Source organism: Neoarius graeffei, chromosome 22 (genome assembly GCF_027579695.1).
Source record: "Neoarius graeffei isolate fNeoGra1 chromosome 22, fNeoGra1.pri, whole genome shotgun sequence".
Classification (NCBI taxonomy): domain Eukaryota; kingdom Metazoa; phylum Chordata; class Actinopteri; order Siluriformes; family Ariidae; genus Neoarius; species Neoarius graeffei.
Window position 1 is genome coordinate 43,521,870 of NC_083590.1, and position 25,521 is coordinate 43,547,390.

The 25,521-nt window shown below is 43.9% G+C and overlaps 1 protein-coding gene across 5 annotated transcripts in view; it reads right to left on the reverse strand.

The window, feature by feature from the left end:
• cica (capicua transcriptional repressor a) overlaps window positions 1–25,521 on the reverse strand; it is a 166,661-nt gene that overhangs the window by 106,384 nt on the left and 34,756 nt on the right. For 4 of the 5 annotated variants that reach the window (XM_060904839.1, XM_060904837.1, XM_060904836.1 and 1 more), the window contains exons 4-9: window positions 14,041–14,182; window positions 13,738–13,837; window positions 11,566–11,748; window positions 11,355–11,487; window positions 10,590–10,765; window positions 10,371–10,494 (exon numbers count right to left, since the gene is read on the reverse strand). In XM_060904839.1, the coding sequence (XP_060760822.1) occupies window positions 10,371–10,494; window positions 10,590–10,765; window positions 11,355–11,487; window positions 11,566–11,748; window positions 13,738–13,837; window positions 14,041–14,182 (858 nt within the window). The remainder of the gene's footprint in view (window positions 1–10,370; window positions 10,495–10,589; window positions 10,766–11,354; window positions 11,488–11,565; window positions 11,749–13,737; window positions 13,838–14,040; window positions 14,183–25,521) is intronic. The other variant, XM_060904838.1, reaches the window with a different exon arrangement.

The window sequence follows — 25,521 nt, forward strand, 5'->3', positions numbered from 1 at the left end:
GACTCAGAGGTGGACTCGTCCATCACACAAGTTGAAGTCACTGAGGTGGTTTGCAAGCTCCTCGATGGCAAGGCACTGGGAGTGGATGAAATCCACCCTGGGTATCTCAAGTCTCTGGATGTTGTGGGGCTGTCTTGGCTGACACGCCTCTGCAACATCGCGTGGCGGTTGGGGACAGTGTCTCTGGAGTGGCAGACCGGGGTGATGGTCCCTCTTTTTAAGAAAGGGGACTGGAGAGTGTGCTCCAATTATAGGGGAATCACACTTCTCAGCCTCCCCAGGAAGGTTTACTCCAGGGTACTGGAGAGGAGAATTCGGCCAATAGTCGAACCTTGGATCCAGGAGGAACAATGCAGTTTTCGTCCTGGTCGTGGAACACTGGACCAGCTCTATACCCTTTATAGGGTGCTCGAGGGTTCATGGGAGTTTGCCCAACCAGTCCACATGTGCTTTGTGGATCTGGAGAAGGCATTCGACCGTGTCCCTCGTGGTATCCTGTGGGGGGTGCTTCGGGAGTATGGGGTTCGGGGCTCTTTGCTAAGGGTTGTCCGGTCCCTGTACGAACAGAGCAGGAGTCTGGTTCGCATTGCCAGCAGTAAGTCAGACCTGTTCCCAGTGCATGTTGGACTCTGGCAGGGCTGCCCTTTGTCACCGGTTCTGTTCATAATTTTTATGGACAGAATTTCTAGGTGCAGCCAGGGGCTAGAGGGAATCCTGTTTGGGAACCACAGGATTTCATCTCTGCTTTTTGCGGATGATGTCCTGTTGGCTTCTTCAAACCAGAACCTTCAGCATGCACTGGGGCAGTTTGCAGTCGAGTGTGAAGCAGCTGGGATGAGAATCAGCACCTCTAAGTCCGAGGAAATGGTTCTCGACCAGAAAAGGGTGGCTTGCCCTCTTCAGGTTGGTGGAGAAGTCCTGCCTCAAGTGGAGGAGTTTAAGTATCTCGGGATCTTGTTCACGAGTGAGGGAAGGATGGAGCGTGAGATCAACAGGCATATCGGTGCAGCCTCTGCAGTGGTGCAGTCGCTTTACCGGTCCGTCGTGGTGAAGGAGCCGAGCCAAAAGGCGAAGCTCTTGATTTACCGGTCAATCTACGTTCCGACTCTCACCTATAGTCATGAACTTTGGGTAATGACCAAAAAAACAAGATCGCGGATACAAGCGGCCGAAATGAGTTTCCTTCGCAGGGTGGCTGGGCGCTCCCTTAGAGATAGGGTGAGAAGCACAGTCACTCGGGAGGAGCTCAGAGTACAGCTGCTGCTCCTCCACATCGAGAGGAATCAGCTGAGGTGGATCAGGCATCTCTTTCGGATGCCTCCCTGGGGACGTGTTCCAGGCATGTCTCCCCGGAAAGAGGCCCCAGGGAAGACCCAGGACATGCTGGGCTGGCCTGGGAACACCTCGGTGTTCTTCCCGAGTTGCTGACCGAGGTGTCTGGGGAGAGGGAAGTTTGGGCTTCCATGCTCAGACTGCTGCCTCTGTGACCTGGCCCCGGATAAGCGAAAGAAAATGAGATGAGATGAGAGACACGCCGGCCACTTTATTAGGTTAACCCATAAACCTGCTGTTTTATATAATCAGCCAAACACTTGACAGCAGCACAATGCATAAAATCATGCAGATACAAATCAAGAGCTTCAGTTAACGTTCACTTCAAACATCAGAATGGGAAAAATTGTGATCTCTGTGACTTTCACTGTGGCAAAGGTTTTGTTGCCAGATGGACAGGTTTGAGTATTTCAGAAACTGCTGATTTCCTGGGGTTTTCACGCACACAACAGTCTCTAGAGTTTACACAGAATGGTGCAAAAAAAAAACATTGAGTAAGTGACAGTTCTGTAGGAAACAAACGTCTTCTTATAAGAGAGGTCAGAGGAAAATGGCCAGATTGGCTCAAGCTGCCAGGAAGAATATAGCAACTCATAGCAACATCTACAAGCAGGGTGAGCAGGAAAGCATCTCAGCATGAAACAGCAGATGATCACATTGGGTTCCGCTCCTGCAGCCAAGAACAGGAATCTTGGAATCAAGAAGTTCCTATTAAAGTGGCTGGTGTAATGTTTTATATATATATATATATATATATATATATATATATATATATATATATATATATCATCTCATTATCTCTAGCCGCTTTATCCTGTTCTACAGGGTCACAAGCAAGCTGGAGCCCTATATGTGGCAGACCACAGAATCCAGGGACACATGTCGGCCGAAACGAATCCGAGATAATCGCAAAAGAAGCTTTTTTTTTTCGAAATTTGTGATTTTTGGTTTTTTCCATCATGTGCAAGTTGAGATCTTGAAGAATGCAATCAGTATTTCAGATAATAGATTGTTTTGTTGGAAAAGCATACATTTTTTGTTGCAAATTGTCTCGTTTTTGTCAGGACTGTAGCCTGCTGGGGGTGTGGGTAAATTACCATATGGGCCATTCACATGAAGATTCAAGTCATTTGTTGTTTTTTTTCCGCGAATCAGCTGTATGATCCGAGTTGAGCGCGTGGCTACTTAACCTGCATAGAGGCGTGTGATTTCACTATGGAATGAGGAAGCTAAACAGAGCGCAGAGGAGCAAACACCGCGAAGCAGACGCTCGGTATTTACATCGGAGATCACCATTTCTAGCAAAAAAAAACGCAACCTCGTTTTCCAGATTGAATGGAATACTTGAATGATTGAATGATACACGGACCGTTCTAGGATTACATTCCATCGGAGGCATTGATGTGTGCAAGGCGCCGTTTCTCTTTCTGATGGGGTAAGTTTATTAATCTAAGGCTGTGTGGTTATTTTTGTAACGGAGAGTGTTGTGGTTTGGTTAAGCCTAGGTCACAACCGGACGTACGATTTTTTGGCGTTTCCCAAATCGCTGTGGTTTTTTTTTTGTTCACGGAGAAAGACGCGCGTTGGCCGTAAGTTTGTCTTGCAACCTGAAAAAAACGTAAGCACCCGTAGAGTTTGTTTGACATGACAAAGAACCTCTGCGGCCGGTCTGCGGCTCGAAAATCAGCACGTCACACGTGCGCACTCGTGCTTTTCACACACGCGCTCTCGTGCGTTTCATGCGCGCGCTCCGTGTGTTTCTTGCGTTTTTTTTGTGTAGACCGGCCGTAGGAGCGCGTACTGTACGGCCGGTTGTGACCGAGGCTTTACATGAAACTAGTGTTGTTTTAGTTGTGTCATCATCGTGCTGTCTTTCTTTCTTACGGTGTGAGTAATTTTTCAACAACAAAATGTTAAAGTATACTTTAGGACTTATTTTTGTACTTCATAATTGTTTTGGGAATACTTTGCATGGAAGGAAAATTGACGTGGTGATCTTTGTTTACATGAAAGTAGTATCGTGCTAGCTCGTAGGGGGTAGGGCTTTCCTTAATGTCATGCAAATGAGCACCATTATGTGCCCGGCCTACACCCAGAGTAGCTGAGATGGAAAACTTTGAGGGCGATTTTCTCCCTTTTCTGTTTTAAGAAGTATACACTTTCAAAAGGCCACACATTCTTCAAATATTGTCAGATCTCCACATGGAAGGCATCATTGGAAAGCTTAGAAACTGTACTTTCTGAATCTGTCAATAACTCAAAATGCCCCTGGGCCGACATGTGTCCCTGGATTCCTGTGGTCTGCCACATACACATATATATATATATATATATATATATATATATATATATTTAAAAAAATACACACACACACACACACACACACACACACTGGAAACACTGACAATGTGTCCCAGCGCATCTACAGATGTATCTATACACTGTTTGTCTGGTAAGTCTAGTGACCCCCAGGAACAGGCTGGGTGATGACCAAGAATAGTAGTTTGGTGACAACTGGAAAGACAGTGACGGTATGGAGAGACAGCACCCGGGGCAGGAAGGGGTAGCAGCCCAACCTGCAGCTTCTGCAAAGAAGAACCCTAGCAAGCTACAAATCGGCCCACAGAGAAATACCCACAGGGGTGCCTGAGAGGGGGGGAGGATGAGCACCCCAGTAGGACAGACCTAACGATGATGACCTTGGATAATGAATCATTGACTATGGCAAGTAGATGCATCTGTGGCAAGGTCTGTAAGAATGAACAGGACCTAAAAATCCATCAGGCCTGGATGAAATGCTTGGTACAGGGGAGTATAGCACAGCGCACAGGACCAATGCCTGGTGAGACACAGGAGGAGCCCAGCCTGGCGACAACCCACAGAGCCCAGAACCTCCAAGTGCCCAACACTCCAACCCCAAGCAGAATAGTCTCGTGACATCAGATCAAGTGGCCTCCCTCAAATTGGCAGAGGCTTTGGCAACAGTTTGATGAGGATTCATTCAGAATCATCAGTATGACAGCAAAGGGTGATGCAAAAGGCCGCCTCCGGAACCTGACTACCATCATTACAAGCTTTGCAGCTGAAAGGTTTGATGTTGAGGAGGCCAAGATAGTCAAGCCCACCTACACCAAAAACCGTAGGGCCCACAAGATCCAGCAACTACAGAAAAAGCTGAGAATGCTGACAAAACAGTTCAAGGCAGCAGCTAAGGTGGAGAAGCCACTGCTACCATCAGGAGGAAGCTCATGACCCTACATAGAGCTGAATGGCACAGGAGGCATAGGATTGAGAGGGCCAGGAAGCGAGCCTCCTTTTTAGCCGACCCCTTTGGCTTTGCAAAGCAGCTGCTAGGGCAAAAGCGCAGTGGGCATCTCGATTGTTCTAAGGAAGAGGTAGCTCTATTCCTGCAGAACACCCTCTGTGATCCAGACCACACAGAAGGAACTAGGACCGCAAACAGCCTTCCTGGAGGTACTAGCCCCTCTAGCGGAATTCAAAACCTGGAAAGTTGTTCAGGAGGTAGTAACAGCAGCCAGAGCCAGTTCTGCTCCAGGCCCCAGTTAAGGTGTACAAGGTGTACAAATGCTGCCCGGGGCTCCTCCGAATCCTATGGAAGATGCTGCGAGTGATTTGGAGAAGAGCAACTGGAGCAGAACAGTGGAAGCAAGCAGAAGGTGTTTGGATCCCAAAGAAGGAGAATTCAACCAAGCTGGAGCATTTTGATAATTTCACTTCTCAGTGTGGAAGGAAAGATCTTTTTCAGTGTCCTAGCCAGAAGAATGACCAACTTCCTCCATAAGAACAAGTACTTTGACACTTCAGTACAGAAGGGTGGCATCCCCAGAGTGCCAGGGTGCTTAGAACACACAAGAGTGATTACTCAGCTGGTCAGGGAGGCGTGGGAGGGCAGTGGAGACTTAGCAGTGCTTTGGTTGGACCTTGCTAATGCATATGGGTTGATCGAGACCACCCTTGACCGACACCACATTCCTCATAAGATCAAAGACCTCATCCTGAATTACTATGACAATTTCAAGCTGAGAGTTACATTAGGGAGCATAACATCTGGATGGCATCAGCTCGAAAGAGGGATCATAACTGGGTGCACAATCTCCATGACCCTCTTTGCCCTCGCCATGAATATGTTGGTTAAGGCTGCGGAGACAGAGTGCAGAGGACCCCTGTCCAAATCTGGAATGTGGCAGCCCCCCATCAGAGCCTTTATGGATGACCTGATGGTTACCACCACATCAGTTCCTGGATGTAGGTGGATTCTCCAGGGCCTGGTCAAGCTCATTTCTTGGGCTAGAATGAGCTTTAAACCGGCAAAATCCAGGTCCATGGTCCTGAATATGGGAAAAGTGGTGGACAAGTTTTGCTTCTCCATGGATGGCGAACCGGGGCGGCACGGTGGTGTAGTGGTTAGTGCTGTCGCCTCACAGCAAGAAGGTCCTGGGTTCGAGCCCCGGGGCCGGCGAGGGCCTTTCTGTGTGGAGTTTGCATGTTCTCCCCGTGTCCGCGTGGGTTTCCTCCGGGTGCTCCGGTTTCCCCCACAGTCCAAAGACATGCAGGTTAGGTTAACTGGTGACTCTAAATTGAGCGTAGGTGTGAATGTGAGTGTGAATGGTTGTCTGTGTCTATGTGTCAGCCCTGTGATGACCTGGCGACTTGTCCAGGGTGTACCCCGCCTTTCGCCCGTAGTCAGCTGGGATAGGCTCCAGCTTGCCTGCGACCCTGTAGAAGGATAAAGCGGCTAGAGATAATGAGATGAGATGAGATGGATGGCGAACCAATACCATCTATCACTGAGAAGCCAGTCACCAGCCTAGACAAGGTTGACCTAGACTGCAGCCTCAAAGACACAGTGCCAGTCCAGACTACCATCAAGAAGCTTGTAACCTGGTTGTCTACAGTAGACAAGTCTGGTCTACCTGGTAGATTCAAGGTATGGCTGTACCAGCATGGCATTTTGCCCCACATCCTCTGGCCTCTGTTAGTGTATGAGGTGACAATGTCTACAGTTGAAACTCTGGAGAGAAAGATCAGCTGCTACCTTTGAAGATGGCTGGATCTGCCTTGTAGTCTCACCAGCGCAGCACTCTATGGCAGGAGCAACAAGCTTCAGCTTCCCATCAGCAGCCTGGAGGAGGAGTTTAGAGTCTCTCAAACAAGGGAGGCTCTAGCCTATCACAACTTCGGGGACTCCAGAGTGGCATCGGCAGGCATTGTAGTGCGGACGGGCAGGAAGTGAAGAGCGCAGGAGGGGCTGGAGGAAGTGGAGTCCCGGCTGAGATACAGGGCACTGCTGGGCACAGTGGCAACTGGGTGAGCAGGACTGGGAGCCATCCCACAACCACGATATGACAAGGCTTGTGGCAAAGTCAGACATCACCTGGTCCTGGAGGAGGTCTAAGCAGGTGTAGAGGAAGTGAGGATGAGCAGGATGGTGAGCATGTGGCAGCAGGGGGCATGGACAAGGTGGGAAAGAGCACTGGAGAAGAAACTGAGCTGGAATGACATCTGGAAGACAGAACCACAGTGTATCAAGTTCATGATCCAAGCTGCATATGATGTGCCCCTCAGCCCAGCCAACCTGCACACATGGGGCAAGAGTAACACTCCAACTTGTCCACTCTGTCCAGGAAGGGGGACCTTGGAGCGCATCCTGAGTAGCTGCCCAGTAGCCCTTGGGGAGGGCCAATATCACTGGCAGCACGACCAGCTCTTGAGGACAATGGCAGAGGCCACCTCTAGGGCAGTGGCCACTAACAAACACATTCGCAGCCAGAGGAAGATCACCTTTATAAAGGCTGGAGAGAAGCCACAGCCAAAGCCCTCACCATCAGCCAGCCTGCTTTCAATGGCGTCAGACTGGGAACGCCTAGTTGACTTGGGCAGACAGCTCATGTTCCTGAACTTCATAACACCAACATCCCTGAGACCAGATGTGGTGCTAACATCTGCATCTTCCAAGCAGGTCCTCTAATTGGAGCTGACAGTCCCTTGGGAAGACCGTATGGAAGAGGCCAATGAGCACAAGCAGATCAAGTATGAGGAGCTCATTGAGGAGTGCCAGAGGAGGGGCTGGAAAGCTCACTGTGAGCCAGTCAAGGTGGGGTGCAGAGGCTTTGCTGCCCGCTCCCTGTGCAAGATCTACACCCTGCTCAGCATTACAGGAGCAGCAAAGAGGAGAGCCATCAAGTCCACCTCAGAGGCTGCAGAGAGAGCCTCGAGGTGGATTTGGATCAAAAGGTCCGAAAAGTGGGCCAATAATGCTGGGACACAAGTCAGGGCCTGATCAACCCCGGCTGGGTCACCTGAGGGAGGCTGTCTGATGTTGTGAGACCCGAAACACCTGAGGATCTCAGGAAACATCACTGACGATGTGTCCCAGTGCATCTACAGATGTATCTATACACAACTGTTAAATTATATATAAAGTAAATAACAGTTATTCCACAAAATTGAGCCGTATATGAGCTGATAGCCGACGAGCACTGAGCTGGCTATAAGTCATGTACAATGAGATTGAGTGGAATAACTGTTTTATTCTATCCATATTGGCATTTGTATAATCATCATCATGGTGCCTTACTTGTTTTGAGTGGCTGCTGTATCTATCCACATTCACTGGATTTTGAGAAACAGAGTATTTTAATTTTTTGCAAATTCAATAAATAAAAACTTCATACAAAACATCTGACAAAATCATTTCCACTTAGAATGTAAACAAACTGGCAAAATGACAGTAGCAATTTGTGAAAAAGACTATAATAATAATTCTTGAAGAATAAAAATAAGATACGTCCTTACCATGAAATACTTTAATTCCATATTTTGTTGCTTTTTTTGTATTTTGGGGGATTTTGTTTTCGAGTAGAGTTATTATTTCATCCTCGGTTGGTTCAGTAACACACGCCCCCATTTTCTTCTTTTTTAGGGTGTGTTTGGCAGTTGGCAAACCAACTTAAAGGTGCATTACCGCCACCACCTAGGCTGGAGTGTGGAACAGGAGATATTGGGGGGGGAACTATATTCTTTTAGCTATTTCTGTTTCTTTTAAATACTTGATAAAGTTATATATCTGACTTGATGTGCTCTGCGATTTTGTTTCTCTCTACTCATGGTATATGAGCTGATATGAGTAGAGTAGCCAATCAGAGTGTGCAACAGCTCATATCCAGGGAATGTGGATAGAAAAAAATTTATATATATACAGGTAGTTGTCGACTTATGACCTATGCAACTTACGACCTATGTGACTTACGACCTATGCGACTTACGACCGATCGACTTTACGACCATCTGGTTATGACTGGCAAGTGTTTCCTAGCTGAGCGTATGACAGTTTCCGCCCCAGCTCCCGGCAGCGCCTCTCGCCGCGTACAACAGTTTCTGCCCCAGCTCCAGGCACATGCGCAGTCTCTCTCGCGCTCCCTCGTGCACTCCGTCATACAATTTCCGCCCCAGCTCCTGGTTTATGAAACGAGCAAATGCTCCCGCCAGCCCGAGCGCTGCAACAGCTGATGATGACGTAGACGACCCACAGCCAAGCACCAGTGATGCCAGCGGTCACTAAGTTTTGTATTTTGCTATGTTTTACATTTGTATTTTGATATGTTTCAAATTAAAATGTTTTCTATTTTTCACACCTGTATTTCGTATTTTTTTGTTTTGCACATATTAAACGAATTGTACTGTACGCAGTGTAGTATGCAGTGTTTGACTTAAACCAAATAATGAGCCAAGGTAATGAAATAAGAAAATGTTAATAAAATAAGACTTTAAGATGATTACAATATCATTACACATTACAATATACTTACGTTCATTTAACATAGGCCAACTTACAACCAGATCGGTTTACGACCGGTCAGTCGTGACCAAACGCAGTCGTAAGTCGACGACTACCTGTGTGTGTGTGTGTGTGTGTGTGTGTGTGTGTGTGTGTGTGTGTGATTTTAAATTTACATCTGAAGTGTAGGGGCGGCACGGTGGTGTAGTGGTTAGCGCTGTCGCCTCACAGCAAGAAGGTCCGGGTTCGAGCCCCATGGCCGGCGAGGGCCTTTCTGTGCGGAGTTTGCATGTTCTCCCCGTGTCCGTGTGGGTTTCCTCCGGGTGCTCCGGTTTCCCCCACAGTCCAAAGACATGCAGGTTAGGTTAACTGGTGACTCTAAATTGACCGTAGATGTGAATGTGAGTGTGAATGGTTGTCTGTGTCTATGTGTCAGCCCTGTGATGACCTGGCGACTTGTCCAGGGTGTAGCCCGCCTTTCGCCCGTAGTCAGCTGGGATAGGCTCCAGCTTGCCTGCGACCCTGTAGAACAGGATAAAGCAGCTAGAGATAATGAGATGAGATGAGATCTGAAGTGTATATATTCCTGTAAAGCTGCTTTGTGACAATGCAGCTTTATTTATTTATTTTCCTGACGCCCTGTAGGCCAATTGGCCTGTCAGTTGCCAGCTACTTATGAGGCCATCTGCATCTTATCATGAGCGCACTTCATCCACCACCAGCTTGCTAGGTCTATCACCGCTACCCCAGACAAACAACCATTCACACGCATGGACAATTTAGAGTAGCCAGTTAACTGAACTGCATGTCTTTGGGCTGTGGGGGAAATCGGAGCAAACCTCCACAGACACAGGGAGAACATGCAAACTCCACACAGAAAGACCCCCATCTGCCATGAGGTTTGAACCTGGAACCTCTTGCTGTGAGGCAACAGAGCTCACGACTGCCGCCCACCCATTGTCAAAAGTGCTATAAAAGTAAAGTTGAATGTAAGTGATTTATTTTTACTCCTGTAGCTTTTCCTGATTTAAGATACAGAGGAAATTACTTTAACAGAGGAAGGACTGTGGGCTTGATTAAGATTAATTGTTTATTTCACCTCATGCAATATAAGTCTGTTGAAAGTTTTGTTTGATATGCAGATTAATTGAACTGAGAGCCCTGATATGATATGCCATATTATTACACCCCACAACAGCCTGTTAAGGTCACTCAAATTATGTACTAAAGCATTACTCACCTATGACATCATCATCTCCTTCTTCCTCACAGATGACCATTGGTTCTTCATCACTAGTTACATCCTCACTAGTCCTACGCTGTGAGATAGGAGGGGTGCAAGTCTGAAATGAACTTACTTCATTCTGACAAAAGAGACAGAGAGAGAGAAAGAAATAATGTTGGTCTTACTAAGGTAGTATGCTGTTTGAAATGTTACCGAGAACATTTCTGACCATACCTTTACAAGATCCTTTTCTCCCTCTCTTCTGTCCGGGCTATGCACTGCACTCTGGGACAAAGCACGAGGCCGTGTCAGCTGGCCTCCTGCTGGCCCTCCCCAGTGCTCAGACTCTGGTGACACCCAGCTAGGTCCTGCTCCCTTGTGCTCACCCCGCTGAGAAACTGACTGGGTCTCTAGAATGAGTGGAATCAGTGCAGGATGATATGTAATAAATTTTTGTATACACACACACACACACACACATACATACATATATATATATATATATATATATATATATATATATATATATATATATATATTCTATGTCATACATGTGATATGTATACTAGCCTAAAAACTGTGCTGTTCTATTACCAATTGTTTTTTTGTGATCAACTCTGAACAGTTAGCAATTATTTGTGGTAGCAGGACTAGATACTTCTGAGTAGACACCATTATTTGCACTATAATATTTTTTATTTTCATGCCAATTCTGATAACTGAGAAATGAAACTACACATTTTATAAGATCAGAGGATGTCCTGTAGCCTGTTCTCACATGATGCTATTGTTCATTTTAATGATTTCTTGTCACTGCTGGTAATTGGGCTTTCTTGTTCTCTGCTGGTTAAAAAAGGCTTTCAATTTGTTGTTTCAATTTAAGGTGTTTGGCGTAATTGCTAGTCCATCAAGTGAAAATAGGTACAATTGTTACAGTCACATCATTTTTACACAGCAGTATGTATGAACCAAAACTTTTAAATACCAGGGATAACAGACCTGTGCTTTCAGAAGCACTTCGTTCTCGGGGTTCTTTAGCCCCTGGAGTGCCTCTGCCCTCAGACAAAGACTTCCTCCTGTCCTTATTACACCATTTCCAGTCAGGGTGAGCCCTGAAATGAGCCTCCTTAACCTGAAATATAGACAATCTGATAAACAGACAGACCAAAAAACTAAGAGACAAACAAACCACAAAAGACTGCAATGATACCTGGAAGGCAAGGTCGTGGTATTTCTGCTTCTCCTTGGCACCTAGAGCATACCACCACTCACCCAAGATCTTACTGACCGTGCGATTGTCCTGGTTTGGGTGCCTCTGGTGCACCAGAGCACGATGACGCTTACTGAAGATCATGAAGGCATTCATCGGCCGGCGTATGTGGTCTTTCTCTCTCTGTGTGAATGAGTAGAAAGAAGACACAGAAAAGGAATGTCTTTATAAATCTGTGGAAGGCCTAGTATGATATGAGATTTCAAAAGCATCAATATCCAAAAAATAACCACCAGATAAAAATAATCCCAAATCAGAAAACGTTGAAATGGTATGCTGAAATTGAAATTAAAGCTTTGACCTGTACTGCACACTCAAGACAATACAACAGCACATTATTTGATGTTTTAGCTCGTGAATTTTGTTGTTTTTTTAAAAATAAACACTTAACACTTAATTTTTTTTTTTGCAACACATTTCAAAAAAGTCGGAACGGTAAAGCATTTACCAATTTGTAATGTTACCATTCCTTCTCACAACACTTAAAAGATGTTTATTGAGTGAAGATGTTTAGTGATTGTTTCAGGTGTTATTTTGTCCCATTCTTCCTGAAAACAGGTCTTAAGGTGCGCGACAGTATGGGGTCATCATTGTCATATTTTCCACTTCAAAATTCACTACATATAGCGCGGCATGATGGTGTAGTGGTTAGCACTGTCACCTCACAGCAAGAAGGTCCTGGGTTTGAGCCCAGCAGCCAGCGAGCGCCTTTCTGTGTGGAGTTTGCATGTTCTCCACCTGTGTCTGCGTGGGTTTCCTCCGGGTGGTCCGGTTTCCCCCACAGTCCAAAGACATGCAGGTTAGGCTAATTGGTGGCTCTAAATTGACCGTAGGTGTGAATGGTTGTTCGTCTCTATGTGTCAGTCCTGTGATGACCTGGTGCCTTATCCAGGGTGTACCCTGCCTCTTGTCCATAGTCAGCTGGGATCAGCTCTAGCTTGCCTGCGACCCTATACAGGATAAGCGGCTAAAGATGATGGATGAATTCACCACACATTCTTTACTGGAGACAGGCACCTTCTTCTTCCACAGCCACACCTTTGTAATGTGTGCAAAATGTGGATTTGCATTGTCTTGTAGAAATATCCCTGGAAAAGATGTCATCTTGAAGGCAACATATGTTGCTCCAAAATCTCAATGTACTTTTCTGCATTAATGCTACCATCACAGAAGTGTAAGTTACCTTTGCCAAGGGCACTGACACAGTCTCATACCATGACATACCCTGGCTTTTGGATTTGTTGCTGGTAACAGTCTGGATGGTCTTTTCATCTTTGGTTGAAATACAAATCAAAGTAAATTTAGAAATCACAGCTTTCTTATTTTATTTGCATTGTCTATACTGTCCCAACTTCTTCTGATTTGGGGTTTTATATTTACTAGTAAAAATTTTCTGTTAGTAAAAGTAACAGGGATGTAACAACCAGACTTTTCCATTTTCAATTTGATTTAAGAGGTTTTTGGCAGGGCGGCACGGTGGTGTAGTGGTTAGCGCTGTCGCCTCACAGCAAGAAGGTCCGGGTTCGATCCCCGTGGCCGGCGAGGGCCTTTCTGTGCGGAGTTTGCATGTTCTCCCCGTGTCCGTGTGGGTTTCCTCCGGGTGCTCCGGTTTCCCCCACAGTCCAAAGACATGCAGTTAGGTTAACTGGTGACTCTAAATTGACCGTAGGTGTGAATGTGAGTGTGAATGGTTGTCTGTGTCTATGTGTCAGCCCTGTGATGACCTGGCGACTTGTCCAGGGTGTACCCCGCCTTTCGCCCGTAGTCAGCTGGGATAGGCTCCAGCTTGCCTGCGACCCTGTAGAAGGATAAAGCGGCTAGAGATAATGAGATGAGATGAGAGGTTTTTGGCAATACTGATCCAATGCTGGCATCCATTTAGTAACTAATTGGTTGTGTCCTTTATTCAGTGCGAGATCTGTGTCAAGTTCATCAATATCACAAGCATTTATGGCATAAAATACATCAGTGGATCTGATCAGAAAATATATCAAATACGATGTGACAGTGATCCAGTGTTTCAGACTAATATTGGCCCCTATATTGAGTCATTGTCAGACTGGTACATCCCCAGAAATGTACATCTGAATATACATTTATAGTGTAAACCACCTTTTTGTCACTGTCTTTGGGCAAAGCGCTGAGTGATTGTGTCCGTCTCTTCACTGGACCAGTCAGTGGGGCAGGATCTTGGGCTCCACCTGAGTAAAAGCTAAATAAGCAATTTAAAAAATGGTCATTTTTGAAATTCAATTTTTCTGTTATTATTTTGAATGAAACATTTTGCTAAACAGGCATCATGTGGCTTACTGCACCTTCAATTAAACTGAAAAAAATTCTCACAGTAGTGAATTCCCAAATCACAAATGTTATAGACAAGCCTGGAATGTGAATATGTAGCACACAGATATTTACAGATCATCAGCATCACTCTCCGTCTCACTATCTCCAACTCTTTCTGCTGGAGGTTCACCTACAAAGGGTGGTGGGCAGGAGGGCGACGCTCTTTCAACAACTGATTGGTCATCAGTCATGAGAGCAACTCCACATAATGGCTCTATGAGGTGGCAGAAAACAGTGATCGAAACTTTCATCATTTCATTTCTTTCAAAATTTTAAAAGCTGTAGTCAGGGATTATATTTCAGTCTGCATGATAAGGGGTGTAACTATGGAGTTATGATACAATTAGAAAACTAAATGCAAAAGTCATGACTATTTTGAATTTGTAAGACAACATCTAAAATTGAAATTCATGGATTGCAAAAGAGCAGTCTAAAATCTGAAGCCAAATTTCAAGCTGAAAGATGTACAACTGAACAAGTGAAAACGAAGTGCATGCATATTTCTAAAAAGCATTTAGTATCTCTTTTACACTGAGCAGTGAACATTTTTAGATTTGCTTTCAAAATAACATCCAGGTAAATTGCAGGCAAAAGCAGTCAAACACAGAACCTCTCTTACCTCCACTCACTCACCCTGCAGCATATTGACTTTTATCACAGTGGAATTGGACATGATCATCAAAAGCAGTGTATCACTCCATCCTGTTTTGTGACATTGACGATTCATTTTTTATTATACTTTCGCTTTCCTTTTTCTGCATTTTAAATTTTTTCAGAAGAACGCCAAGACCGGAAGCTTTCTTTTTTCTCCTTTATCTGTTTTTTCTCAACAGATCCTCGATTAAGAGGTATGTGAATCCTTTCATCATGGCATACCTTCAGCTTGTTCACCAGTGTGCTGAGTGCAGGATGTTTAGTCAGTCATTCTTCTGACTGCAGTTTTGGAGGTGCATATCCAGACTTTAGAGACAGCTAGCGAGAAGGAGAACAGTGTAGTTTCTGCAGGGGAAAATCTGGATGCCCTAGGTGGAGTTAGTAATCCCCCAACTCCGGCATTAGAGCGTTGTTGATGCTCATCAGGCTGGAAAAGGTTACAAAACCATCTCTAAAAAGTTTGGACTCCACCAATCCACAGTCAGACAGATTGTGTACAAATGGAGGAAATTCAAGATAGAGGTCTGCGCGGGTCGGATTTTTCAGTCCCGCTCCCGCCCGCGCCCGCATTGTGCAGTCACGCTCCCGCCTGCGCCCGCAAAGAATTATGATTTTCAGTCCTGCGCCCGCCTGCGCCCACGAAAAAATTATGATTTTCAGTCCCGCTCCCGCCCGCGCCTGCCATATTTTGTCCCGCTCCCGCCCGCAAATCCCGCATGATGCAGACATTCGCGTTATTTCTCAGGAAAGTTCTTGTCTTGACACAGCGTGATGGTGCCCCGCCCCCTACTTTGAGTGGATTTGAGCATAAATATCGACAGCTCACGTTCACGTTTATTTACCTTGTTTCTGAATTCAGCATGTAGTGTCTCTAATAATAATTAGTGCTGTCAAGCGATTAAAATATTTAATCGCGAATCGCACATTTTTATCACATGAGAAACCACTGTAATTCTCTAATCAGCATAAAGTGAATGGGCTTGCTTTGTACCAAGAGGGTGGTGGTGGTGGTGGTTATTATTATTATTATTATTATTATTGCAAAGCAGAGCTAGCAAGAAGAGTGAACTTCACTCAGTGAAGTGATTTACTGCTTGAGTTAGTCTACAGCTCTATCAGAGAGACACTGTAGGTTACACAGTGACGGTAGGCTTGACATGCTTGATTATAATATAAAGTACACTATTATATTAACTTTAAGTTGTTCGTTGATAAATATTGCATTGAATCTGATCTTTACTGTTTCATCTCACTTAACACATTTCATACTTTTACACTTTTTCTGCCTGTTGATGCGTCGCACTGTCCAATCAGAGGCGGCCAAATTTGCATATTACAGGAAGGATTTCTGGGATAGCATTGAGTTTACAGACACTGTCTTCTTAAAACTGAATAAATATTTAAAAAGAGCCAAATGAGCCAGTCTTTTGAACGGCTCTTTTCAAAGAATGGATCACAAAGATGCGGATCCCATCAAAGAGCCATAAATCCCATCTCTACTAGTTTCAAAAGCTTATGAAAAACCTACATCATGTCACAGAGCGTTAATCTCGCGATAAAAAAAATTATCGCCGTTAAAATTGAGTCAAGTTAACGCGATAATAACGCGACATTTTTTACAGCACTAATAATAATAATAATAATAACTTTTGAAGCACTGTGAGATTCAGTAAAGGAGCTCTGCTCTTCTGCCATGATCGGAGATCTCAAACACGGAAGAGGAAAAGAATCGAGAAACGAACGAGAGATATTTATCCTCTCCTGGATCAGAATCAGAATCATAATTCTGATGACCAGCTCATCTAAGGTGTCATTGAGGCATCATGTTAGTGTGGGTCATTGGAGGCTGGGTGTGAACTGCGAGTCATTAGAGTGATCAAAGGATTTCCTGTTAGGCAAGGCAAGTGATCAATGGCAAATTTAAGATGCCATTCCTCACTCAATCTGGCAATCTGACTCTCTCTGCAAATTTAGGCATCTTAAAATGTTTTTATTAATGCCAAATAAAATATCCAGCACAAATTATATATGATAGACATAAATTAATTTATAAATTTTATTTCAAACACGTTTTTAGTTAGCGGGACTGCAGCTTATCACGGCTCCCGCCCGCGCCGCATATGTGCACTCCCGCTCCCACCCACGCGCGCATATGTGCACTTCCGGTCCCGCCCGCGCCCACAATGAGCTTTCAAAATTTGTCCCGCGCCGCACTGCTTTGCGGCGGGTCCCGCGGGACTCCCACGGGAGTGTAGGGCTCTAATTCAAGACCATTGTTACCCTCCCCAGAAGTGGTCGACCAACAAAGATCACTCCAAGAGCAAGGCGTGTAATAGTCGGCAAGGTCACAAAGGACCCCAGGGTAATTTCCAAGCAACTGAACGCCTCTCTCACATTAACATTAGCCAATGTTCATGAGTCTACCATCAGGAGAACACTGAACAACAATGGTGTGCATAGCAGGGTTGCAGGGAGAAAGACACTGCTCTCCAAAAAGAATATTGCTGCTCATCTGCAGTTTGCTAAAGATCATGTGGACAAGCCAGAAGGCTATTGGAAAAATGTTTTGTGGACAGATGAGACCAAAATAGAACTTTTTGGTTTAAATGAGAAGCGTTATGTTTGGAGAAAGAAAAACACTGCATTCCTGCATAAGAACCTTATCCCATCTGTGAAACATGGTTTGGGCCTGTTTTGCTGCATCTGGGCCATGATGGCTTGCTATCATTGATGGAACAATGAATTCTGAATTATACCAGCAAATTCTAAAGGAAAATGTCAGGACATCTGTCCATGAACTGAATCTCAGGAGAAGGTGGGTCATGCAGCAATACAATGACCCTAAGCACACAAGTCTTTCTACCAAAGAATGGTTAAAGAAGAATAAAATTAATGTTTTGGAATGGCCAAGTCATAGTCCTGACCTTAATCCATTCAAAATGTTGTGGAAGGACCTGAAGTGAGCAGTTCATGTGAGGAAACCCACCAACATCCCAGAGTTGAACCTGTTCTGTATGGAGGAATGAGCTAAAATTCCTCCAAGCCAGTTTGCAGGACTGATCAACAGTTACCAGAAACGGTTAGTTGCAGTTATTGCTGCACAAGGAGGTTACACCAGATATTGAAAGAAAGGCTCATGTACTTTTGCCACTCACAGATATTGTAATATTGGATCATTTTCCTCAATAAATAAATGACCAAGTATAATATTTTTTGTCTCATTTGTTTAATTGGGTTCTCTTTATCTACTTTTAGGACTTGTGTGAAAATCTGATGACGTTTTAGGTCATATTTATGCAGAAATATAAAAAATTCTAAAGGGTTAACAAACTTTCAAGCACCACTGTATATACACCAGCCTAGTCTAACTGGCAGAGGAGGAGGCGTCGCAGTTATTTATAAAGATTATCTAGGTGTAACACAAAAACCTGGTTGTAAATTTAATACATTTGAAGTTCTAAATACTAATATAATGTATGTAGTCTTGAAAAATAAGTCTACCCAGTTAATTCCATTACTTATTATTTACAGGCCATCGGGGCCATATTCTGAGTTCCTTTCTGAATTTGCAGATTTTATCTCAGACCTGGTTATTTCCTTAGACAAAGCTTTAGTTGAACATACAGTAGAAAATACAGTCACACTTCCACATTCTGAAGTTATCCCAGATCATTATCTCATCTCATTCAAAATATATCTGAGTAATAATGTATGCACCTCACCACGCTACTGTATTAAACGTACATTTATGTCAACTACTGCACAGAGTTTTATAAATGATCTCCCAGAGTTATCAACTTTGATTGGATCACTGTCAGCCCTTGCAGAACTTAGACAACCTTTATTGTCATTCAGTGTGCAACAAGTGTACACCGAACGAAATTTCGTTGCAATTTGGCTCAGCACAGAATTAAATATGAAGTGTACTAAATTAAATTATGCAGCGGCAAAAATATTATCTTGGTCAGGCAACTGAATGCTTAGTCAACATTCTGCTATACACTTAAAAGGAAAATGATCAGAGAGAAAAAATTAGCACCCTGGTACAACGATGACACACTTTAAAACAGACCACTTGAAAATTGGAATGTAAATGGCATCAAACAAAATTGGTAGCATTCAAATTAGCTTGGAAGGAGAGATTCCTGAAGTATAGAAAAGCTCTTAGTGCTGCTAGATCAACATTGCTCTCCTCCCTAATAGAAGATAAACATAAACAAGCTCCAGTTAGTTCAAAATGCAGCAGCAAGAGTCCTTACTAGAACTCGAAAATATGACCACATCACCCCTATTATAGCCACACTGCACTGGCTCCCAATCAAATTTCATATTGTTTATGAAATACTACTGTTGACCTTTAAAGCACTGAATGGTCTCGCGCCACAGTAGCTGTGTGAACTTCTGGTCCTTTGTGACCCGCCATGTCTACTTAGATCAAAAGGTGCAGGCTATTTGCTGGTACCTCATATAGTGAAGGCTACATCAGGGGGCAGAGCCTTTTCTTACAAAGCCCCACAGTACTTCCAAGTAGTGTTCAAGAATCAGACACAATCTCAGTGTTTAAGTCTAGGCTGAAAGCAATAAAAATAGAGCAATAGAGGCGCAATAAAAATAAACTTGACTTGATATTGACACTGATGATAACTAATTTTGGTTATATGATGCTGTTAATGTACAGTACTAGTCCAAAGTTTGGACACACCTACTAATTCATATTTTTTATTTTTTTCTGTATTTGGACTATCTTTTTAGTCAAGCCTTTTGTTAATATTGTTTGAGGGAAAGGAGTAGATCTGGAGGATCCTCAGACAAAGAGTGTTTGGTAAACTGGGATGTCTGGATGCTGTCAGTCCTCCACTCACTTGCTCACTTGAGTTTGCTGATGGTGTAGTGGCTGGCTGCTTAATGGCCCAGGGCACCCTTATGTTTGTGTTACCTTCTGGCTCTCCCCTTTAGTTATGCTGTCATAGTTGGTTTTGCCAGAGTCCCTGCTTGCACTCAGTGCAAAATGTATACTGTTCCTACTCATCAGGTGACATTGGGCATACCTAACAACCTGTGTCCCCCCCCGAGTTACATGTCAATCCTAAGATTGAGATGCTGACCTCTTCTGTTCCTCAGACCTGCCTGATCCATCCTGATACCTGATCCTATGTCTGGCTGGAGTCTCATCACATCGCTCCTGTGGAGGATAGCCCCATATGGACAGTTGAAAGTCACACTTGGAAGACGCTCTGGACACTTATAGTAATGCTTTTATGTCTGAGGACTACAGTTGACTTGCTAACTTTAGGACTGCAGTTGTCATGAACAATTTTGCACTCAAGTTTCCATCAATGAAGAGTTATACCATCAACAAAACAGACTTCATGTTAAAACTGTTATAATCACATTGTCTGTTATCATTCAAATGAAGATGGGTTCTCTTTTGAGTCTGGTTCCTCTCAAGGTTTCTTCCTCATGTCATCTGAGGGAGTTTTTCCTTGCCACTGTTGCCACAGGCTGGCTCATTGGGGATAGATTAGGGATAAAATTAGCTCATGTTTAAAGTCATTAAATTCTGTAAAGCTGCTTTGTGACATTGTCAAAAGCGCAATAAAAATAAACTTGACTTGATATTGACACTGATGATAACTAATTTTGGTTATATGATGCTGTTAATGTACAGTACTAGTCCAAAGTTTGGACACACCTACTAATTCATAGTTTTGTTTTTTTTCTGTATTTGGACTATTTTCAACATTGTAGAATACTGAAGATACCAAAACTATGAAATAACATATGGAACATATATGGAATTATGTGGTCAAAAAAATGTTAAACAAAATATATTCCATGCTTTAGTGTCTTCAAAGTAACCACCATTTACCTGGATGACAGCTTTGCACACTATTGGTTGCAAGGTTAACATGGGACGGCCTTGGGCTGAACCATCCAAGAGTGGCGGCGCGCACGTATGCAGCGGCTTTGCTCTCCTATGATGAACTAAATTTTGTTGTACATTTGTGCAGGGACAATAAAGGCATTCTATTCTATTGGCATTATCTTAAAGGAGATATGCAGAGCCTTTATTTTTAAATTAATTTCTTAGTGGATAGTATCTCCATCCTTGACTCTTGTATGCTACATAAATGGGAATAAAAAAATATATTTTTGAGAGTTAAAATTGACCGCGAAGTTGGCATTTGAACTGCCCTGCTGAGCTAGCCAGCTCTGTGTGTGTGACAGCACAGCAGGAACCGGTTTTAAGGCCGAGGCCTTTTACAGCTATAGACCAAAGTCATATAAATAAAAATTTATGGTGAAAGTAAGAAATACCGTTACCGACTTGCTCAACTAAGACTGATTTGACTTCATTGATTGTGGTTTGACTCTCATTAAAACAGGATAAGTGTTCTAACTTGTGCAATATACTACATATACATGCATGCATTTTCACTGATAAAACATAAAAGGCTAATTAAATAATCAGATGAACTGAGACAATCACATTCTGAAGTAAATTAAATAATCTTATACCGGTAACTTAAACACACAATACAAGTTACATGTATTAGTCTAAATGCAGGTAAACGTGTTTTTTTTTTTTTTTGTCCAAATGAGAGTCGGAGCTGGGCGGCACGGTGGTGTAGTGGTTAGCGCTGTCGCCTCACAGCAAGAAGGTCCGGGTTCGAGCCCCGTGGCCAGCGAGGGCCTTTCTGTGCGGAGTTTGCATGTTCTCTCCATGTCCGCGTGGGTTTCCTCCGGGTGCTCCGGTTTCCCCCACAGTCCAAAGACATGCAGGCTAGGTTAACTGGTGACTCTAAATTGACCGTAGGTGTGAATGTGAGTGTGAATGGTTGTCTGTGTCTGTCAGCCCTGTGATGACCTGCCGACTTGTCCAGGGTGTACCCCACCTTTCGCCCGTGGTCGGCTGGGATGGGCTCCAGCTTGCCTGCGACCCTGTAGATCAGGATAAAGCGGCTAGAGATAATGAGATGAGAGTCGGAGTTTACCCATCTGTGTTCTCACTTCTTGAAGGCCAATTGGTTTTGAAACAATCTGACTTTCAGTTGTTTGTTCAGTTCTCTGTTCATTCACTTCTTCCACGTAAGGGCGAGATGGAAGCAATATCCAGTTTAGAAATAAGACAGCTGCTCCACTCATTCACTTTTCTTCATACTGTGTAGTCCGCCATTACTGCTGAGCTCAGGCAATTACTAAAACCCGAGATGGAACGGGATGTCACCGGTTTTAGCAACAACTGCGGGGAGGTCACTGCTCAAGCGATATGTCCCGTCCCGTTCTGTCCCGAGTTTTAGCAACAACCCGTGGCTCACTCTGGGAGGATTGGTGCAACTGAACTCACTTTCCTTTTAAAAAAATAAATTAAATAAATAAAAACTTTCCTTTTCTTGTAGTTTTCTTTTTCTTTAATTGTTGATACTATACCCTCGGTTTCCCCCACAGTTTAAAGGGCTGATGACACGAACATGACTCTATGCAATTTCTTAAATAAACTATACAACATGGCAAACATGTTAGATTTCTGTTATAATTACGTGAAAAGAAGCTGTTGTTACGCAAATATCCAACTTTTAATTGCACAGCGCAAGAAAACTGGGTCCATGGCTCGTGGCCATGTTGTGACGTCAGCGGAAGAACACACTGCGGTTCACTGGCTGTTCTACTCTGGTTCTACTCAATGGAAATGGCGCATGAAAACGCCGGTGAACTCTCTAGTGCTAGCTCTTCCTCTTCTGGGAGTCTAGAATTGTGTTGATCTCTTCCGAATAGAATCTATGATAGCCTACCCTCTTTACCCTTTGCCTCTTGTTGCTAGGCGGCAGTTACGTGAAAGCCGCAAGCTTTCACAAGCAAATACATGACTGATATCACGCCGACTTTATGATTACATTTATGATTATCATGTAGAATCTATAGCTCTACGTACCTTTATCTTATGTCGTTTCACAATACGTTCCGACAGGAGGACTGTCTTTGGATCCGGCATAGCTACTAGTAGACCCCCTCCGGAATACTGGCAGTGTTGCCAGATTGGGAGGAATCCCGCCCAGTTGAGCGGTTACAAGTGCATTTTGGTGGGTTTTGAACATATTTTGGGCTGGAAAATTTCAGCAGTATCTGGCAACAGATACTGCTTACGTTTTCCAGCCCAAAATATGTTCAAAACCCACCAAAATGCACTTGAAACCGCTCAACTGGGTGGGAAACCTCCCAATCTGGCAACACTGTGTAGGCACTGCTGATGGTAGTAACACACGTTTGTGCTGAACTGAACACCCAAGAGATTCCTTTAAGCTGGGAAGGGTGTCAAAACAATCCAAATCGAAGTGTTCAGAGCACAGGACGGATGTTGGTGAGGGCTCCCACTTGTCATGAGTGCGCCTGACTTGCTTCACCCACTTCGCATGCAGCTCGGGATCTCTGGGAAACTTGAATAAACTTACCCCATCCTTGTGGGTTTTGGAGCAAAAGCCGGCAACACAACGCGAAGGCATAATAACTAATATATATATATAAAATGTATAATAATACTAATAATGACAAACTGAACACCTCTCGCATCAACAACAAACTGGCAAGTTAGGAGGAAGGTTCTTTCGCTGACGTCATATAGCTCCTCCTCCTCTTTCGTCTCCTGGGTGCTGCAGCCCTGTCAAATTTGCCCAAATAGCCGCGTTTTTAATCATACATAACTTGTAAAATAGGTGCCTTTGTGAATTAATATATGGATCATCGGGAATTACATGTGCCCATGAACAACTTGCAAAATCTTTGCAGTTTGAACATTCTTGGACCATGAATGCAACGTAAATCCAGCTTCTGTCGTATTGCTGCACTGGCCAAAAACACATCTACGTGGCATGGTGATAAATTAGCTCAAAATGGAGGCTCGGAGTTGCAGTCAGCTCTGTGTTTTAGTATAGCGGAAATGGTGATGAGACCGATAGACTTCCTGTTGTGACGTTACGGACGTCAAGGTCATTCACTCAGACCGCTACCTATATAAATCACTTTAATTGTAAAAATTACTATATTCAATTTATTGTTAACGCTTAAAACTATCCCTGTGCTATTCTTGAGGTTTCAAGGCATTTATAAACAAAAGTGAGGCCATGGCTCTGCATATATGCTTTAACCAACATTATCTTAACCAGCCTTGTCAAAAGTTAATTAGTGGAATTTCTTGCCTTCTTAATGCATTTGAGATCAAACACTAAATAGTAAATAATAAAAAATACAGTAAATAGACCGATTTAACAACTGCAGTAATCCATATTATTAAGAACCACTCAACTAAGTAAAGAGAAATGACATCCCTCATTACTTTAAGACATGAAGTGACTTAAGTAATAAAAATAAAGAAAAACCATTGAATTAAAAGGTGTGGCCAAACTTTTGACTGGTACTGAATTAAAATAATTAACTTCTGTATTATATTCCTTAATTATGCATGTTCTTAAATACGAGGGGCGTTCAATAAGTAATGCCCCTGACCCACTTCCCATAGCAGTAGAGCAACGAAACTTGGCACAGTTATTAGTCTTTCTCTACATAGGAACCACCCAGAGTTATGCATTTCTCCCATCGTTTGATGCAGCTCTGGAGACCGTTTTTGTAGAACACCCCAGGTTGGTCCTCCAACCACGACATGACTTCAGAAATCAAGGCTGCATCATCTGGGAAACGCTTTCCTTTCAAAAACAACTTCATGGCTGGGAAGAGGTGAAAGTCAGAGGGTGCAAGGTCAGGAGAGTAGGGAGGATGGGGGAGGATTTCATAGCCACACTCCCGTGCTTCTGATCTGGCGACAAGCGAGTTGTGGACCTGAGCGTTGTCCTGCAGGAGGAGGATACCTTTGCTGATCTTGCCCCGCCTCTTGATTTTGATAGCTTCTCTTAATTTCCTTAAAAGTGAAGCATAATAGGCTCCTGTAAATGTGGTACCCTTTGCCAGGAAATCTGTCATCACTACTCTGTCCTGGTCCCAGAAGACTGTGAGCATGACCTTGCCAGCGGAGGGCTGCACCCTTGCCTTCTTTGGAGGTGGTGAGTCCAAGTGCTTCCACTGCATTGACTGGGCTTTGGTCTCTGGATCATAGTGATGGACCCAGGTTTCATCCTGTGTAATCAGTCTTTTGAAAAACTTTGACTCATCATCTTGGCACATCTCCAAATTCATCCTCGAGCACTCGACGCGTTCTCGCTTCTGGAAAGGTGTGAGCAACCTGGGAATCCATCTGGCAGACACCTTATGCATATGCAAATGGTCATGAATGATAGTTTCCACAGACCCTGTACTAATCTTGACCTCTTGGGCTATTTGGCGAATAGTAATGCGCCGATCTTCCAAAATGGCAGCCTCAACTTGACGGACAGATGCCTCATCAATGGCAGAAGGGGGGCGACCAGGTCTGGGAGATGTTTCCACAGACTTCCGGCCATGTTTGAATTCATGATGCCAGCGTTTTACAAGGTCATATGATGGGGCATTATCACCATAAGTTTCTTTCATTTCATCAAAAGTCTCCTGTGGTGTGCGTCCTTTCAAATACAAAATGATCACTGCGCGACACTCAACAGGATCCATTTCACACCTGACTCAGTTCAAACACGTGTAAATCAGAAACCACAATTAGTTCAGAGCTGTAATTTGCCACATAACCCATAGATATATAAATCATTGCACATGCAAAATTTCAGCTAGATCAGACAACTGGAAGTGGGTCAGGGGCATTATTGAACGCCCTTATTGAACGCCCTCGGTAAATACTACCAGAAGCAAGCTACACCCCCTTAGCACTGGCATTGTACCTACTGTATATTTTTTAAACAATTAGTTTTGACTGTGATCTTTGCCAGCTGTCAAACTATAGTCCAATATTAAATCTCCCCT